This window comes from Ipomoea triloba, chromosome 7 (assembly GCF_003576645.1).
Source record: "Ipomoea triloba cultivar NCNSP0323 chromosome 7, ASM357664v1".
Classification (NCBI taxonomy): Eukaryota; Viridiplantae; Streptophyta; class Magnoliopsida; order Solanales; family Convolvulaceae; genus Ipomoea; species Ipomoea triloba.
In genome coordinates, this window is record NC_044922.1 from 16542473 (window position 1) to 16559037 (window position 16565).

At 36.6% G+C, this 16565-nt stretch overlaps 3 protein-coding genes and 1 long non-coding RNA gene across 5 annotated transcripts; 1 reads left to right on the forward strand and 3 right to left on the reverse strand.

Moving 5' to 3' along the window:
- Positions 1-1908: 1908 nt before the first annotated feature.
- LOC116025200 (SRSF protein kinase 1-like) lies at positions 1909-4680 on the forward strand. Its single transcript, XM_031266342.1, has 4 exons — positions 1909-2309; positions 2648-3631; positions 3970-4017; positions 4122-4680. Exons 1-4 carry the CDS (start codon positions 2097-2099, stop codon positions 4533-4535), a joined length of 1659 nt encoding a protein of 552 aa, XP_031122202.1. The 5' UTR covers positions 1909-2096; the 3' UTR covers positions 4536-4680.
- Positions 4681-4748: 68 nt separating this feature from the next.
- On the reverse strand, positions 4749-9868 carry LOC116025201 (magnesium transporter MRS2-11, chloroplastic). Of its 2 annotated transcripts, XM_031266343.1 has the most exons (14): positions 9486-9866; positions 9071-9143; positions 8895-8965; positions 8608-8693; positions 8427-8517; positions 8249-8317; positions 7810-7890; positions 7552-7717; positions 7401-7446; positions 7008-7088; positions 5991-6073; positions 5349-5392; positions 5130-5244; positions 4749-5016 (listed from the first exon to the last, which is right to left on the reverse strand). In XM_031266343.1, the coding sequence occupies exons 1-13, from the start codon at positions 9813-9815 to the stop codon at positions 5149-5151; spliced, it is 1317 nt and encodes a 438-aa protein (XP_031122203.1). In that variant the 5' UTR covers positions 9816-9866; the 3' UTR covers positions 4749-5016; positions 5130-5148. The 2 variants fall into 2 exon arrangements, 1 of the variants encoding a protein (XP_031122203.1); XR_004099614.1 differs by lacking the exons at positions 4749-5016; positions 5130-5244 and having other exon boundaries at positions 5343-5392; positions 7538-7717; positions 9486-9868.
- A 675-nt stretch (positions 9869-10543) lies between these two features.
- On the reverse strand, positions 10544-10811 carry LOC116024999. The gene is made up of 2 exons (XR_004099563.1): positions 10736-10811; positions 10544-10582 (listed from the first exon to the last, which is right to left on the reverse strand). It is a non-coding gene; the product is annotated as an uncharacterized LOC116024999 (long non-coding RNA).
- A 1425-nt stretch (positions 10812-12236) lies between these two features.
- LOC116024957 (GDSL esterase/lipase At5g22810-like) lies at positions 12237-15807 on the reverse strand. The gene is made up of 5 exons (XM_031266000.1): positions 15538-15807; positions 14409-14539; positions 13693-13926; positions 13315-13570; positions 12237-12642 (listed from the first exon to the last, which is right to left on the reverse strand). The coding sequence occupies exons 1-5, from the start codon at positions 15779-15781 to the stop codon at positions 12449-12451; spliced, it is 1059 nt and encodes a 352-aa protein (XP_031121860.1). The 5' UTR covers positions 15782-15807; the 3' UTR covers positions 12237-12448.
- Positions 15808-16565: the final 758 nt, after the last annotated feature.

Below are 16565 nucleotides of genomic sequence, written 5' to 3' on the forward strand. Positions count from 1 at the left end.
CATTTAGTTCCATACCCCAAGAGTCACTAGAAGATGTAAATCTAAGTAGCATGAATAGTCATTCAATCAACCTTTTGTCTTTGTGTGCGCATAAGGAGTCCAACTCACACCTTACTCCAACCTAGCTTGAGAATCCAAGATGGCCGTTTTTTTTTTTGTTTTATTTTTTTATTTTTTATTTTTTTAATGTATCACTATATTTGGGGTTGCATGTGTTGTTTGAGAAATTGATGGTGTTCGATCTTTGCTTATATGAATGTGTTGATCTAAACTTTTATGATTTTTTTCTTGTTTCTTGTATATATATGTTTTTTAAACATGATCTTCCTTTCTTGTGTAATTTATATATATATTTTATATATCATGTCAAAAAAGAAAAAAAGAAAAAAAGAAAAAGAAAAAAATGAAATAGGAGGTTGGATCTTGGATCTAGGTGCCCAAGATCAAGGAAAGAGATTGAGCCCAATGATCCAAAAACAATGGATGATCAAGAAAATAGCGAAACGATAAAAGTAGTGATGATTAGAGTTGTAGTACTTGATGCTTAAAGTTGAAGATTGTTACAATGAAGTGTATGTTCCCCCTACTTTCAAGGTTGCTCTCCTTTCCCCCCACATCTCACACCCCATGTTCCCACTACTAGCCTCCCAGTTATTCCAAGAGCCCAAACTCAAGCTTGGGGAGGTAGGCTTAGCTCCAATATGTTGTCGATAGGAGTCAAACCCCACCCAGGAGTGGTGACTTTAGGTCATGTGATATGATCTACTACATGAGCTAGTCTCGCAGGATAAGAAATTATTATTTACTTAGAACATGTTTGTCTTCTAGCCATAGTCAATAGAATAAGAGGGAGTGACAAGCACAACACTGCCAACTATATGCCTATGTAGATGTCTCTTTGTCTCCACGATCTCTGTAAGCTTGTGATGTATGTGCTATGCCGATATGCCCAAGCGACACATGCTTAGCCGTTAGCCCTTGTCTTCTTATGTTGTGAGTACGATTTGGAATATATGAACTTCTTACAATAAAGGACTTTCAACCAAGTGGTTGGACTCCTCCTCAAACTATATGAGTTTCTAATTAGGTAGGTTCTTTCCTAAGCACCTTGTGGTTAGGTATTAATAATTGTTGAACAAACACAAACTAATATTTTAATATTTTACATAAATTATAAAAGTACGTTAAATTCATTCTAAAATCTAACAAAAATAATACAAAACATTTTCCAAGATCTCATAACAACATATAAACTTTATTCAAAAATTTCAAACCCACCATCTAACTAAATGCCGCATTAATGATTTGATCAATTATTTCAAATAATTGGTACCATATGATGAGGCCTATGGTACCAATAAATGTATTCTCTCTTTTTGATTGAGTCGAAAGCTGAAAGGAAATTGTAGTTAAACTCGATAAATCAAACAAAATATACAAAGACAATTTTCTACTCTGCAACTAAACACATCACAGGAAAATATTTTCTAAAAAATGACTCATTTTTCAAAAATCACCCAGAAATTATTTCCATGCTTTTCCAAACACACCCTAAGTGATTGGACTCCTCTTCAAACTATATGCGTTTCTAACTAGGTGGACTCTTGACTAAGCACTTTGTGATCTGATTCACGATATTAATAATTATTGGACAGACACAAACTAATATTTTAATATTCTACAAAGATATACGTTTAATTTATATTATTACATTTTAAAATGTAACAAAAATACTACAAACCCATTTTTTAAATTCTCATAACATATAAACCTTATTCAAATTTTCAAACCCACCATCTAAACTAAATGCCACATTAATGATTTGATCAATTTATTTCAAATAATTGGTACCATATGATGAGGCCTATGGTACCAATAAATTTATTATCTCTTTTTGACTGAATCGAAAGCTGAAAGGAAATTGCAGTCAAAATATCAAACAAAATACACAAACTCTCATTAGTCATTATCTTCTTTTATCATCTCATCAAATTAAATAAAGGTTAACCCTAATTTTATGTGCTGGGCGTTCAATCGTCGATTCTTTGTCAGCCGGATCGGCTTCTCGGAGCTCAGAGTTGCCGTACAGGTGGCCAATGGCGGCGGCGGCGGAGGATAGGAACGGTGGCGATCTTAGTGAGACTAGCGACTACACATCCGAGGATGAGGGGACTGAGGACTACAGGCGCGGAGGTTACCATGCCGTCCGCGTAGGAGACGCGTTCAAGCACGGACGTTATGTTGTTCAGAGCAAGCTCGGCTGGGGACATTTCTCCACTGTCTGGCTCGCCTGGGACACCCAGAAATCTGTAAAATTTTCAAACTTTATCCTTTGCCGCACTTGAAAACTGTTTATATGCACGTGTGGTTTATGCATTCTATGTGTTTGTATTAATGTCTGTATCCAAATGTATTGCGTGCTGGAGTTCTATGCTACTGTTCCATAGATATATGTCTGTCTTGGTGTCAAATTCTGAGTAGAGATGAGCAAAATGTACTGTTCCATTCATTTCTTTTTCATAGCTGTGAGTCCAATATGTCTGTGTGTGATAAGAGGAGAGGGTGGGATGGATTTGTGCCTTATTGTTATGTCTCAAATTTAAGGTGTTCTGGAGCTAATTGTTTCTTCTGTTTCTGTGGAGAGTAGAGATATGTAGCTTTAAAAGTTCAAAAGAGTGATCAGCATTATACTGAAGCGGCAATGGATGAAATTACAATACTAAAGGAGATTGCCGAGGGAGATCCAGATGACAAGAAGTGTGTAGTGAAGTTGTTGGATCACTTTAAGCATTCAGGACCAAATGGGCAGCATGTTTGCATGGTTTTTGAGTACTTGGGGGATAATCTTCTGACTCTCATTAAGTATTCGGACTATCGAGGGGTTCCTCTTCACAAGGTTAAAGAAATTTGCTTCCACATTTTAGTAGGTCTCGATTATCTACATCGCCAACTCTCGATCATACATACAGACTTGAAGCCAGAAAATATCTTGCTTTCATCGATGATTGATCCATCCAAAGATCCAAGGAAGTCTGGTGCATCTCTCATTCTCCCAAATGATAAAAGTAAGAGTGTCTCAGAGACAGGGCCTTCAAAGGATGTCAAGAGTTCAAACCGTGATCTGTCCAAGAACCAGGAGAAGAAAATACAGAGAAAGGCTAAACAGGCAGCTCAAAAATGTGTTGGTAAAGATGCTACTGAGGAAGCTGAGCTGGATACCAAAGCTAGTAGTCCTGACAATTCTCGTCACGATGGAAAACGAGATCAAGGATCCACTGACAGAGAACGTGATACTAAATTCCAGAAAGATGCATCAATTAAAACAGATGGAGCCTCAGATGGGATCCAAGGAAGTCAAAGTCATAAGAGAGGCAACCGCTCGACAAGGCAGAAGCTATTGGCTGAAGCTGAGCTCAAGTGCAAATTGGTTGATTTTGGCAATGCATGTTGGACTCATAAACAGTTTACAAGTGATATTCAGACTAGACAATACAGATGCCCAGAGGTTCTCCTCGGCTCTAAATACTCAACTCCAGTGGATCTCTGGTCCTTTGGTTGCATTTGCTTTGAGCTGGCAACAGGAGATGTTCTATTTGACCCTCATAGTGGTGATAATTACAACAGGGATGAGGTACAGTAATTCTGCCTTTTATTGATTTTATTATAAATTTGACCTCCTGCCAACCATTTGGAATGTAAAACTTGTTATGCAACTAATAAAATAAAGAATAATTGCACAAATGATTTAGGTAAATTTTGCTCTAAAATTGATTTCTGCTTTATGGGGACAAATATACATAGTTCATATCCAGTACATGCACACGAGTTGTGGTTACCATCGGGAGATTTGAAAAAATTTATCCCACAATACCCGAGCTTTTTGGGGATCCATATTTAATTTGGATAATAGATGCTGTACTTATTTATGGTATAGTTCAATGTTTATTGATTCCTGCCTCCATTTCACAGGATCACTTGGCATTAATGATGGAGGTCCTTGGAACAATGCCTCGTAAGGTCTGCCTATTTTCATGCAGTTTAGACTTGCAACATAGAATACTAATTCTCAGTCGTTCAAGTAAACAAAATTGTAATGCAGCTGACTTGAGTTTTATATGCAGATTGCATTGGGTGGACGATATTCAAGGGATTTCTTCAATAGGTATGGAGACTTGAGGCATATAAGACGGCTGCGATTCTGGCCTATTAATAAGGTGCTTATGGAAAAATACGAGTTCAGTGAGCAAGATGCAAATGACATGGCGGAATTTCTTGTTCCCCTACTTGATTTTGTGCCTGACAAAAGACCTACTGCAGCACAGTGTCTGAATCATCCTTGGATAACTGGAGGGCCCCGACATCTTGTGCCATCTCGCGGTTATCTCCTACATGCAATGGAAAATGGTAATGTAGAAAAAGTGGAGAAGGATGGTAGGGATGCAGTGGAAGTGAGAATGGGGAATATATCCATTGATGGAGCTCCAAAGCCAAAAGCTTCCCAATCGACAGTAAACCGACCTAAACAAACTTTGTAACTTAGCCAATTACGTGCTTTTCCCTTCTTTGGCCCCCTAAAAGCTCTTGGTTGTTTGTTTCGTTTGCTCCACCTGAGCAATGTATGTTAGCGCAATACCACTATCATTCTTTTGTGATGCTCATTTGTGTGGCCGAAATGTGAAATATCAATCATTTTTTTTTCTCAAAAAACAGATGTCTAACTTGTACATTGAAAATACTAGTGTTCTCTATTTTCCCTTCCCCAGGAGTGCACGCGAGTCGGGGGTGGCAGGCAGTGAAGATCACCCTCCTAACAATCACGCTATAAATTAGCATTGGAATCCTTTGGGAGCAGGTCTGCAACATCCTACTTAACAATGCTCAGCATCCTTTGCTTGGATCAGACATTGCTCCACGAGTTTTAATATATAATCTGGTAAATGCAAACTCTAGGATTTAACCAACAATCCTGCCCTTACATGCAGTTGGCAGCCAAATCTCCCCATTTCTATACTTCACCTATCAAAGAAAAAACTGGTATTATAATTAGGATGAGAAAGGTAACTCCAGCTATGATTTGTATGGATAAAAAGTATAAAACCATCATTAATAGCGAAGGGTGATGCATTTACTTGATAAATTGGCTAGTGTTTACAGTATCTTTCTTCTTCTCAGATATCTGTACATGAGGAAAAATGTCACAGCAGCACCAACCATTATCCCTGCTGTTGTCAGCCAAAACGCAAACTGCATAGAGGTCAACAAGAGAGAATGAGAAGATATGCATCAAAATTCAGCATATTGCGCAAGATGAGTACAGAAAGTAGTTCTGGAGAATGGAGGTTACAAACCGCATGTTCTTCAAGGTAGGACTTCAAATTCATGCCAAATATACCTGCACACATAAGTCAAGAATTACCCCACACATACATGTAATGCAGCAACTTTTGTGTATCCAAAAAGGTACTGTATTTAATATTAGGAATTTAGCATTTGCCAGAAGAAAATAACAAATACAAAAATAGGATAAACACAGTGTGTTGTGAGATACTTAGATCCATCATTGGTTGAAAAAAACTGGATCGAGGCTTAGTTTCTTGTGATTGAATGTCAAATAAAAATAAATATGTGTACAAATTCATGTGATATATAGCTATACAAACACCACAATCTAGAAGCCTCACTAAAGTGCATACCACTGGAAGTAATACAAATTGACACATCTGCACCATCTAAAGGAATGGCCACATGGGCAACTTCATTAGGACTTCTAATCCCATAGTGACTGGAATAATGAGAAAAACTACTAACACTATGCACAAATATAGTAGCACAGTAGCCGTGCAAAAGGCAGGAGTCTAGGGACTAGGGAACAATGAAACCTTGCATTCGGTTTACAAAGTAGTTCCCATGCATTACTAATGAACATGAACTTACACTCAAAGATAGATTCTAGCGACATATAAACATAATTAGTTTGGCTGATGGATTACCTGATACCAGAGCACCAATAGCTACACAAAATGCCCCAACCTGCAGTAGTAATTCCACTCTGCTTACCTCAAGCCTCCTCGAGCTGACAAGTACAAGAAGAAATTTCTTCCATGAATTAGTAAAAGCATTCTCTATTTAAAAAAAATTAAAAATAAAGTAGTCTAATGATTGGATTTTCACCCTATGAAGGGGAAAATCTCATTTCCCATCCTTGGTGGTTGGAAGCATAGAAAATGGAGATATTCATTTTCCTTAGTTTTACTAAGTTGGAAACAAAAATTCAAAATGGTATGAGGGAAAATAATTCTCTTTGGCATATCCCTCTTATGCCTACTGCCCTCTCCCCCTTTAGCTGCATAAATGAATAATGAAGATTTTCCAACACTCTGATTCCACCCCGAACCAAGTAGAGAATACACTTAATGGATCTTCCATATAACAATTGAAATATAAGATTAAAAAATCTGATTACAAGTTTCATCTCATAGAGTTTTCTAGCAACTTGTATTGCTCGGTTAAGAGGTTTGCTTGAGCAACAGTATGTGTCCTACCTTTCCACTAACTACTTGACTAAAATAAAATCAATGGTTAGACTCATAGTAAGGTTTGTTGGAGGTCCAAAATTTTCTTTTCTTTATCTTCTTTTTTTGGGGTGTAAGTGTGGAACAGTGAGCTTTTTCCCCCATTTATTATATGTAATTGAAATTTCTGCAGGAAAATCAAACTCTTACTACCAACCATTTTGGATCATAGCATGAGTTTGATTTTGAAAGCAACAAATTGGCTTAGCTTCCACTTGCTACTTGGCCTAAATTAACTCAATGGTCAGGCTCATTGTACAAGGTTCATTTGAGAGTTGCAAAAACTTTTCTTTTCCCAGCCGCCTTTGGGTGGGACAATTAGCTTTTCCCTCATTTATTATATGTAACTGAAATTTTTGCATAAAAATCAAACTCTTGCTACCAATTTATTTGTAACATCATAAGGAATCAAGAATATAGAAAGTATCTATGAACCTTAGGTTAACAGCAATTGAGTCTTCCATTTCTTTTGCAGAATCAAGTAGCCTTTCAGCTTGACCATGACAAGATTCACATCTGCATTTGCAATAAAATAATTAGGTGAAGTACAAAACAATTAGGTGAAGTACTTGTTAAAATTTAATTAAGTGATAATCTAAGGGTTGCATTAAAGACAATGTAAGGGATTCAATTTTATCAAATTCAAGCAAAATTGATTCCTTGAAATATTAGATTGGTTAAATATATATCTCCATAGTTTAGTGGCTCTAGATGGCCTAAATTGAAGTCTATATCATTGAAACCATGTAGTCTTCTGTCTGCACAAAAATGATTTCTTACACATGCAAATGAGCTTAGCATGAAATTGAAATGGAGCCAAGAAATAACCTTTGAAGATAGTTCTCCAAAAGCATTTCAATTTCTTCCTCTTCTTCTGCAAAATATGAATTCATTTAAGTAGTATTATATGCAAATATTTACTGGACATAAGCTACATTGCAAGTACTATTAGCAGTAAAGAGAACCTGAATTCCCGTACCCTCTGCAATCTGCTTTTCAAGAGGAACAGCACATTCCATCTCATCATTTCCTTTTGTCAGGGTACAATTTCTACCCATGATGCAGATGCGACGTATTTCATGGGTATCCTCAAGAATATCAAGCAGCATTTGTTTGAGATCACCTGCCCTAGAACCCAATTCAACCTTTCATCCAAGGATTTGTTGAAAGAAGGTTTTAATTGTGTGCATTAATTCTGTCAATGTTAGGCTTTAGAAGTCATAGTAAAATGGCATACCAATGTTTGCTTGCTAATTCTGAGCTGCTCCAACACGTCTGCAGTCAATCTATTAGGCAAAACCTCGAGTAAAGCTTGCACCTGCATTAAAGACAACTTAATTATAACAGCTTATCTATGGAAACTACAATTTACTCCTTCCAGTGCCTATATATTACAAGAATCATAACTTAGCAAGCAGATCTGTTAACATGTATTCCATACAGTCAGTCACTGTCCATTAAAAATGGGCAAGAGAATTGTATTTTTTTTTTTAATTTTAAGAAAACCCTATACATGATATTATAGAAAAGTATTTGAAGTTCATTTGTAAACTGTTAGAAGTAACAGACATATTGGATGATACATCTAGATATTATTTCAATGATTGTATTTCTCAAAGTAGCAGCGATGATTGATGAATGAGCACACATGCACACACATAATACGCTACACTTACACGAGGTTCTAAATCCCATAGTCTTTGCTCCAATCTCTGTATCCGTGAATGCAAGGCTGCCTCTACCACCTAAAAATTTCAGAACAGAAGTAATTTTAGAATCTACAACACATGAATATAGCCCGGTTTCTTCAGTTAGCTATAGATAGTTTCATCAAGTTTTAAATTGGAGGACAACCTCAAGCACAAATGGCATTGATGGGCCTCCATTCATGTTTTTAGGATTTAGCCGGGGCAACAATGCATCAATGAAAGCTTTTCCTCCTTTACTGTAAACATTGAAAACTAAAGTGTAAGTTCATAGAGCAGTTATTCCATATTAAACAAAACTTCTCTACACATCTGTCACAAGGAAGTACCGGTTATAGTTGAATATAAGAACACTTTCCTGCATTACTATGGCCCGTAAAGAGCCTAAATTCAATAGAATTGCATGCTCGCGGACCTGGAACCAGAATATCAGTAGTTAATTAATGTCCATAAAAGAAGCTACCAGATTCTCCAGAGCAAAAATAACATGGCAATATGACTAAAAAACATGTCAGAAAGTGAAGTAGGATAGAATTTCACCAAATCCATATCCTTTAAACTAGGTTGCTGGAAGTAAACTGAAAAGAAACTTCTTCCAGCATAAATATTCTCATACCAGTAAAGATGGCATGGAATTTGTTAACCACAATGATGGATCAACACTTCTTATATCTCTCGGGCGGAGACCTGTGTAATAGCACATTCTTGGAATTAGATGACATACTGGTTCAGAAATTTTTGTTGAATGGAATAATAAAGAATATGAAATTGTGCAAGACAAACTTCACCAACCACTAGATTTCAGTAGGTGCCTTCTGTTGATTTTCCTAGTTGAAACCATCCCACTTGACTTTACTTCCACTACCTTTAGAATAATCAATCCATTGCAGATATTTAGCCATTAATCACATTTAAATAAGAATGGAGGCGATACAATATTGACTCTTTGTGCTTCAATAGGGTTGAGAAGATAGTTATGAAGTGCATTCTAATAAAGTCAGTAGTATTCAAAAAAATAAAAATAAAAATTAAGAATGGAAAAATATCCAAAGCTGCTGCAAGACCATCAAAGTTCAATCATATAGCTCAAATCACAGTTTATGCTGTAGCCTGTACTATTGCGAGCATTAAGAAAGGCAGTGTTCTCTAAGCAAAAGTTGTTCATTTGTGTAAATTTGAAGAACTAAAAAAAATTCTACAATATGACCTGGTAAACAGGTTCGCGAATGCCGAGGGACAGAGAATCTCCGGCGAGAGTTTTGGAAACGGCGGAACCGTTGGAGACCTCAGGACGAGCCGCATCGAGGGAGTCCTGTTGCGATTCCCTAACCTCCTCCTCCTCATCACTAGACAAATTCTCCGGCTTCGTCAAACACCTAACGGCTTCAATACTCGGCTGCTTTGTAGCCACCACAGGCGACCACAATCCTGAGGTTCTGAGGCGGAGAATCGAGTATGCGCCGGCGACGAAGAGGCGCAGCTCGGAAGACTTAGCTGGGAGGTGGAGGAGATTCACCGTCGGAACTGCGGCAGCCATTGTCGGATTACGGAAGCAGAGGAGTTCATGTGAGAGATCAGAAGAGTTAATTTTGGAGCATTGTCCCCTCTGCGCTTTTTGTGATCAATACCCTGAAAGGAGACACGTGTACAGGCAGGGCCATGAAGCTGGTGGTTGTGAATGCTTGGTGCATTCCGTCAGTTAACGTCTCTGGTAAATCTGCTTCCACCACATATTTTTTCGATTTCCTTTATTTTTCTGTGTTCAAATTTATTCCGGCAGTTATATTCCGTTACCACTTCATTTTTTTCCTTTTCTTTTTCTTTTTCAAAATATATAGATAAAAGAGTTTATTATCTAAAGAGCAAATTGCTATTTTGGTCCACTGACTATAGGGGTCCTCTTAATTACAGTCCACGACTTTCAAAAGTGTTAATTGCATACCATGACTATTCAATTTTTGTCAATTTTGGCCACTCCGGCCAAATTACCGGTCAAATTCGCCGGAAAATCCTAAACCCTAAAATAATGAGGGGTATTTGAGTAATTTCACATGTTTGTTCTTCTCACTGAACAACTCTACCGGTGAGGAAACCCGCCGCCCCCCCACTCGCCGGAATAAGAAGAGAACATGGCAGTGATGTGACAGGTGGCGTTGTTATCAAAAGAGCAATCGCAGGTAGCAGTGGTCTCGAAGCTTTTTCTTGGAATTTTGGGGCTCCAACTCTCTATTCCACTGCAAGGATCCTTGCTGAAATCCTAGTCTGTTTTCCCAAACTTTTTAGCGATCTCTTTAAGTGCTATCACTGCAACCAAACAAAACACCGAAATTAAACCACATGAACAAAAGAATAGGCAGCTAGCAATCCATCTGCAAGAATTCTTGTGCTACATATACGGCTAGCTTTTAATTTTTCCAAGAAAACAAAAGGGAAGAAAATGGGGGAAATTTGCAGCACCTTCTTGTTGATGGAGCTTGGGGGTGGCAGCTAAAAGAGAGGGTGAGAGAAGAAGAAGCTGAAGAGAACAGAGGATACCTCACCGGCGGGTAGGGGGGCGGAGGGTTTCCTCACCGGCGTAGCTGTTCAGTGAGAAGAAGAACAATCTTGTGAAAATACTCAAATACCCCTCATTATTTTAGGGTTTAGGATTTTCCGGCGAATTTGGCCGGTAATTTGGCTGGAGTGGCCAAAATTGACAAAAATTGAATAGTCATGGTATGCAATTAACACTTTTGAAAGTCGTGGACTGCAATTAAGAGAATCCCTATAGTCAGTGGACCAAAATGACAATTTGCTCTTATCTAAATGGTCCATCAACTATTACGAAATTATCAATTTGGTTCTCGATAAATTTTTTTTCCAACTAAGTCCTCGATTTTGAAAATTTTAATTAATTTGGTCCTCCGTTTATTTTGGTGTTAAATATCCGTTAAATCGAGATTAAATTCATAATTTTGCTATAGTCAATGGACCATTTAGGTAATTAATTTTGACTAAAATGGTCCCTTGACTAAGTGAAATTACCAATTTGGTTCCAATTTAACGGATATAAAATGATAAAATAAACGGAGGATCAAAATGGTTACAATTTTCAAAGTTGATGACTTAATTAGGCAAGAAAAATTTTTGAGGACCAAATTAATAATTTCGTAATAGTTTAGGGACCATTTTGGTAATAAACTCTAGATAAAATTTGCTTGAAGTAGAGAGCATTCAAAAATACAATATTAATTTTTGTTTCATGCTAGGTGAGATTTCTCTATTTGGCCGGAAATATTAATTTTCGATAAATATATTACCACAATTTTTATGGTATTTTTTTTTTCATTTTTTTTGGAATGACAAGGAAACTCGTTACGATCTGATGATGTGCATTGAGCGACCGATTCAAACAAAAAAAATCAATAAATCGCTTTCATTGAGAATCAACTTTAAAACTTGTTAATGAACTAATAGCATGACCAAAATGACTACTAGTTATGATGACTTAGCAATTGATTTTTGTACCTGGACTAAAATAAATAATAATAATAATAATAATAATAATAATAATAATACACTAATATATTTTTCAGATTTGAAAACTCCTAAAACTTTATAGTGTAATGTAGTAAATTGAAAATAGAAAGAAAAAATACACATATATCTTATTCTAATAATCACTAAATATGCGGGCTTAGTATTACTTTTTCATGTAATTTCTTGATGGTGTTGTTTCTTTTGCATCTAAAATAACAAAACATTAACTAAGTAGTTTGAGACAATTGGTAAGTGGACTGCTAATGTAACTACAAGGTCTTAGATGGTTCAAACCTTGTAAATAATGCATCATATTAAAGAGTTTTTGAGCCCGTCTTTCTTAGAGTACAAAATCAAATTCTACAGCAACTCGAATTGAATAAAAAATAATATAACATTTATTAATAAATTAAAAAAAAAAAAAAAAAGAGAAAAAAAGAGGAAGAAGGCCGGAATACTCTGCATATATAACTTTGTTTCTTTTCATATTGCTTACAAAAAATACGAAATTGCATAAAGCTGGCTGGAATACACACTCACTCTCTCTGTTATTTGATTACAATACCAATATGACAACACAAAAACACAAATCACAAATCACAAATTTCTTGAAGTTAAACTTAGTGTATATATATGCAATTAATTAGTTAATTAGCCGATAAGGGAAAGGCCAGCGGCAAGCAGGTCATCAGACAAAACTTGGTTGGCTGCCTGTGTGGGATGAAAGCCATCCCAGAAAACATACTCCGTCGCGTTTTTACACGTCCCCGGAGACTCTGCGTTGCACAGAAAAGATGTCTCCACCAGCCCTGTGCCACAACATGCCTTTCTTGCTTCAAAGAACCCTGCAAACACACCCCACCGTTTCGTTGCAAACAGAGAATTATAGAGGACACTTATTGTAATTCTGTATTCTCTCGAAATTAAAGGTGGGAGGGAATAAAGTAGGAATTTAAATTTCATTATTTGGTAGACAGAAAGCCAGGAATATAATTACTGAAAATTCCAATTCTTTTTAGGGGCAGCCCATGGTTTTCATCGTCGACCACTGATTCTCTTACTGAATTATAGGCACTTCCATTGAGTGAGACAACTGACTTGGAGATTTAAGTTGTTCTATACTCAAAGTTAAGGATCCAACATTGGCGTTTGGTGAAAATTTCAATTATGGCGTTCGTTCGGTATATATGAGAATTGAAATAAAATAATAATAAATAGTATAAAGACTAAAATGTGGGTATTTTAGAGAAAGATGAATGATTTTTAGGGAGGACAATTTGGTACTCGCACTCCAAAGCTTTTCCCATATATTACGGAATTGCAATTCCTAGGGAAGGTGAGATTTGCAAATCATCAAATTTGAGGAATTGTAATTATATGGAATTGTAATTCCTTCCGACAAAACTCTGAAAATTTTCACTTGAGTTAAGTGAGAAAGGAATTGCAATTGCTCTCTACAAAACATGCCATTATACTAGTTAAAAGCCTGCGTGCAATTGTATTAGCAGTTGACTTACCGTGATCGGTTGGATGGGTGACAAGGTCAAGGAGGGGCTGGTAAATGTCAAGGACAACGAGATTGAGGCCGGAGAGCTTCTGCTGCAACTTGATAGAGGTAGCATTGAGCTTCCTGTTGAAAGAAATGGCTGCTTTGTTCAACTTTTTCACACACTTATTGCTGCCTTCACCAAAGATTGTAATGGCTGCCGGTACACATCCAATTGGTGGCAGTGTTGTCACTCCAATCTTCCTTGCTCCCAGTTCATACAGTTCCTATCAGTAAAACCAAAGAAAAACCATATATCAAAAGATCAAATGGCGCCGTTTTCGGGGACTGGCATCGATTTTATGTGGCAAATTAAAAAATTAAACTGATAGATAGATCTTTTTGTGACCTGCACGAATTTGGCATAGGATTTTATGAGGATGTCTGAGAACTGGTCAGGAGTGTAAGCCTCGAACAGCAGAGGATTAACAAAGTAATTCTGAAGAAAATCACTGCTCCCAGCACTCACAAAGTGAACTGAGCCATTTATGAGTGAAGTGGCATTCACTTTTCCTACAAGTTTCACCACTTTCTTCTGATATTCCTTGTAGTACTCCAACTGTGTACTCAGTGGAATTGTATTCTGCAGCACCAAAAACCACACAAAATTTATTCCAATTTGTTTTTAGGGGACGAGGAAAACCTGCAAATAGAAAAGAAGGCCAATGGGCTGTTCCGCTAGTAGTCACATTTTGGTTATCAATTCAATAATCTGACGACTGACCAACTTGGTTGGGGTTGTCCCCTGTTCCGTTATTCCAATTTGTTTTTAGGGGACGAGAAAAACCCGCAAAAAAGAAGACCAATGGGCTGTTCCGCTGGTAATCACATTGTGGTTATAAAGTCAATAGTCTGACCAACTTGGATAGGGTTATCCCCTGGTTATTCCAATTTGTTTTTAGGGGACAAGGAAAACACGCACAAAAGAAGGTCAATGGGCTGTTCCGCTGGTAGTCACATTGCGGTTATCAAGTCAATAGTCTGACCAACTTGGTTAGGGTTGTCCCTGTTTGGGTATTCCAATGCACTCATTCCGATGATAGATGGGTATGAGTATTTGCTTACAAATAGTTTTGCTGTAAGATCGTAGTAACCAGAGGAAGCTGATGCAAAATTGGCTCCAGTCAAGAGATGTTTCCCTTTGGCTGTGTGGCTTAGATAAGCTGGTGGAGATGAATTGAACCCCAAGTTCTCAGCTGCATTGCAATGTATACTATAAGTTAGTAGTTAAAGAACTTGGTAAAGGAAAAAGGAGAATGATACTTTTCATTAGTTTCCTTTTTGGGAGACCAGGAACTAAACTATCACTATATGTTATGGTAGCTTGAAATGCATACATAACTTTAATGAGTTGAAATCGTTTTTAAGGTAGTGTTATATATTATCAAAACACAATTATTGTCAGCATTAATAGGAATTTTTACTTGTAACTTTTCGACTTTTGTTGTATTTTCATTTATAGTTTTCAATCATATTTTCGTTACTAGTTCCTTGACTTTGAATGCATTTTTAGTCATTCCAGCAAGTTTTCTGGTCATTCAGATGAATTAATTGTTTTTTGACGAGTTTTCAAGTGGTGCTTAACTAAAAAACTTGATGGAAAGACTAAAAGTGAATAATAATTCAAAGTCGAGACTAATTGTGTGTTTGGTTCATTTTTCAAAAAATGAGTAGAAATGTATAATTATATATTTTTATATTTTAAAATATAAAAATTAAAATATAAAAATATATAAACTAATAATATTTATTATTAAAAAAAAACAACCTCGAGAGTCGGCTCTCTCGCACCAAAGTCATTTTCCGTTTCCAAGAAAAATTGAGTTATTTTTCGTGGTCAACGGAAATCATTTTCCGGACGTTGCCAAACACCAAAAGCCCAGAAAATGATTTCTGGAAATCATTTTAGGGTTACCAAACACACCCTAATAGTGAAAAAAAAAAAAAAGATAATTGGGAGTCATATCTAGTACTGTCAAAGTGGGCTGAAGCTCGACCAGTCGCCCGCCAGTGGGGCAGGTTAGAGCTATAAAAAAATGTCCCATAAAAGAGCGAGCCTAACGAGCCTGGTCCGCTAAGGTCTGTGGGCCCGCCAACCCGTGTGGGGCGACTTGACTCGCTTTGACACTACTAGTCATATCACTCCTATATAGTAATATCACAAAAATGAGGGATCAAAAGTACATTGGAATACCTGTAAAGTCGGAGGCAAGCTTTCCATTGCAAAACCTGCCAGTTGGTATGTGTTTGGGGTAGTCTCTTCCATAGGGAGGGAAGTTAGCTTTGACAAGGGTTTCAAGATTGTTGTTGTTGCCCTGGTCAACTATGGAGTCCCCAAACAAGATGAATGCAGGGACTAGAGGCTGCCCATTGATCACATTAATGAGCCCCAAAGACACCAAAAACAAGCAAGCCAAGAAAAAACATGAAATGCCCATTGCTAGCTACAATTTTTGGTCTTGAGTTTTGGTTATGTGTTTTGGGATGCACCAAAGTTAGGCATATATTTATAGTATGAAATTGAAATTGTGCTTGAGAGCCTACTTGGTTGAAATGGATAGAAGTTTGGGACTTACCAATTCATGATTAAGTTATTCCTCAACCAATGCCAATAAAGAATTAAACCTTAGCTGGTATAGGTTGTTATATTATTTTATTAATTTATTTTTGGGACACTAGAGGTAGAAAAACACAAATTAGAAACTGGTACCCAAATTTCTGTCAACCCACACTAATAGTATTAGTTGTGAACTAAGAGTGTAATTGAGTCGAGCTCGAATAATAGTCAAAAGTTGAAATTCGGCTCAATTCAAAAAATCAAAATTCGAGCTTGTCTCAAGCTCGACTGAGCTCTAATTTTTGAGCTCAAGTTTGAACTATTTAAACTTGGTTCGAATACGTTTAACAAAGGTTTTTTATTTTATGTTTTTACACAAATTATAATAATAAATATTTTACAACCAAATATTATAACAAAACTCAACATTATATCTCAGTTATAGCGTTTTATAACATGTAAATATAAATATATTAGTTAAATTATTGTGTGTGTATATAATAATAATAATAATAATAATAATAATAACAACTTGATTAGGATCACAAGCTACTCAAGCCAAGTATTGAGAGGCTCAAAATCAGCTTGATTTTGTTACTCGAGTTCGATTTGATAGTAATAGAATCAAATCTAGCCCGAGTAGTTCATGAATAGTTTCACTCATT

Excerpts from the sequence above, each read along its gene's own strand:
- LOC116025200 (XM_031266342.1), top strand. The coding sequence starts at position 2,097 with ATGGCGGCGGCGGCGGAGGATAGGAACGGTGGCGATCTTAGTGAGACT. Across the intron at positions 3,632-3,969 it reads ATAATTACAACAGGGATGAG|GATCACTTGGCATTAATGAT; the intron begins GTACAGTAATTC and ends TCCATTTCACAG. Across the intron at positions 4,018-4,121 it reads TTGGAACAATGCCTCGTAAG|ATTGCATTGGGTGGACGATA; the intron begins GTCTGCCTATTT and ends TTTTATATGCAG.
- LOC116025201 (XM_031266343.1), bottom strand. The coding sequence starts at position 9,815 with ATGGCTGCCGCAGTTCCGACGGTGAATCTCCTCCACCTCCCAGCTAAG. Across the intron at positions 9,144-9,485 it reads TTCGCGAACCTGTTTACCAG|GTAGTGGAAGTAAAGTCAAG; the intron begins GTCATATTGTAG and ends ATTATTCTAAAG. Across the intron at positions 5,393-5,990 it reads TATTGGTGCTCTGGTATCAG|GTATATTTGGCATGAATTTG; the intron begins GTAATCCATCAG and ends TTATGTGTGCAG.
- LOC116024957 (XM_031266000.1), bottom strand. The coding sequence starts at position 15,781 with ATGGGCATTTCATGTTTTTTCTTGGCTTGCTTGTTTTTGGTGTCTTTG. Across the intron at positions 13,571-13,692 it reads CCTATGCCAAATTCGTGCAG|GAACTGTATGAACTGGGAGC; the intron begins GTCACAAAAAGA and ends TTTTACTGATAG. Across the intron at positions 12,643-13,314 it reads CACCCATCCAACCGATCACG|GGTTCTTTGAAGCAAGAAAG; the intron begins GTAAGTCAACTG and ends GTGTGTTTGCAG.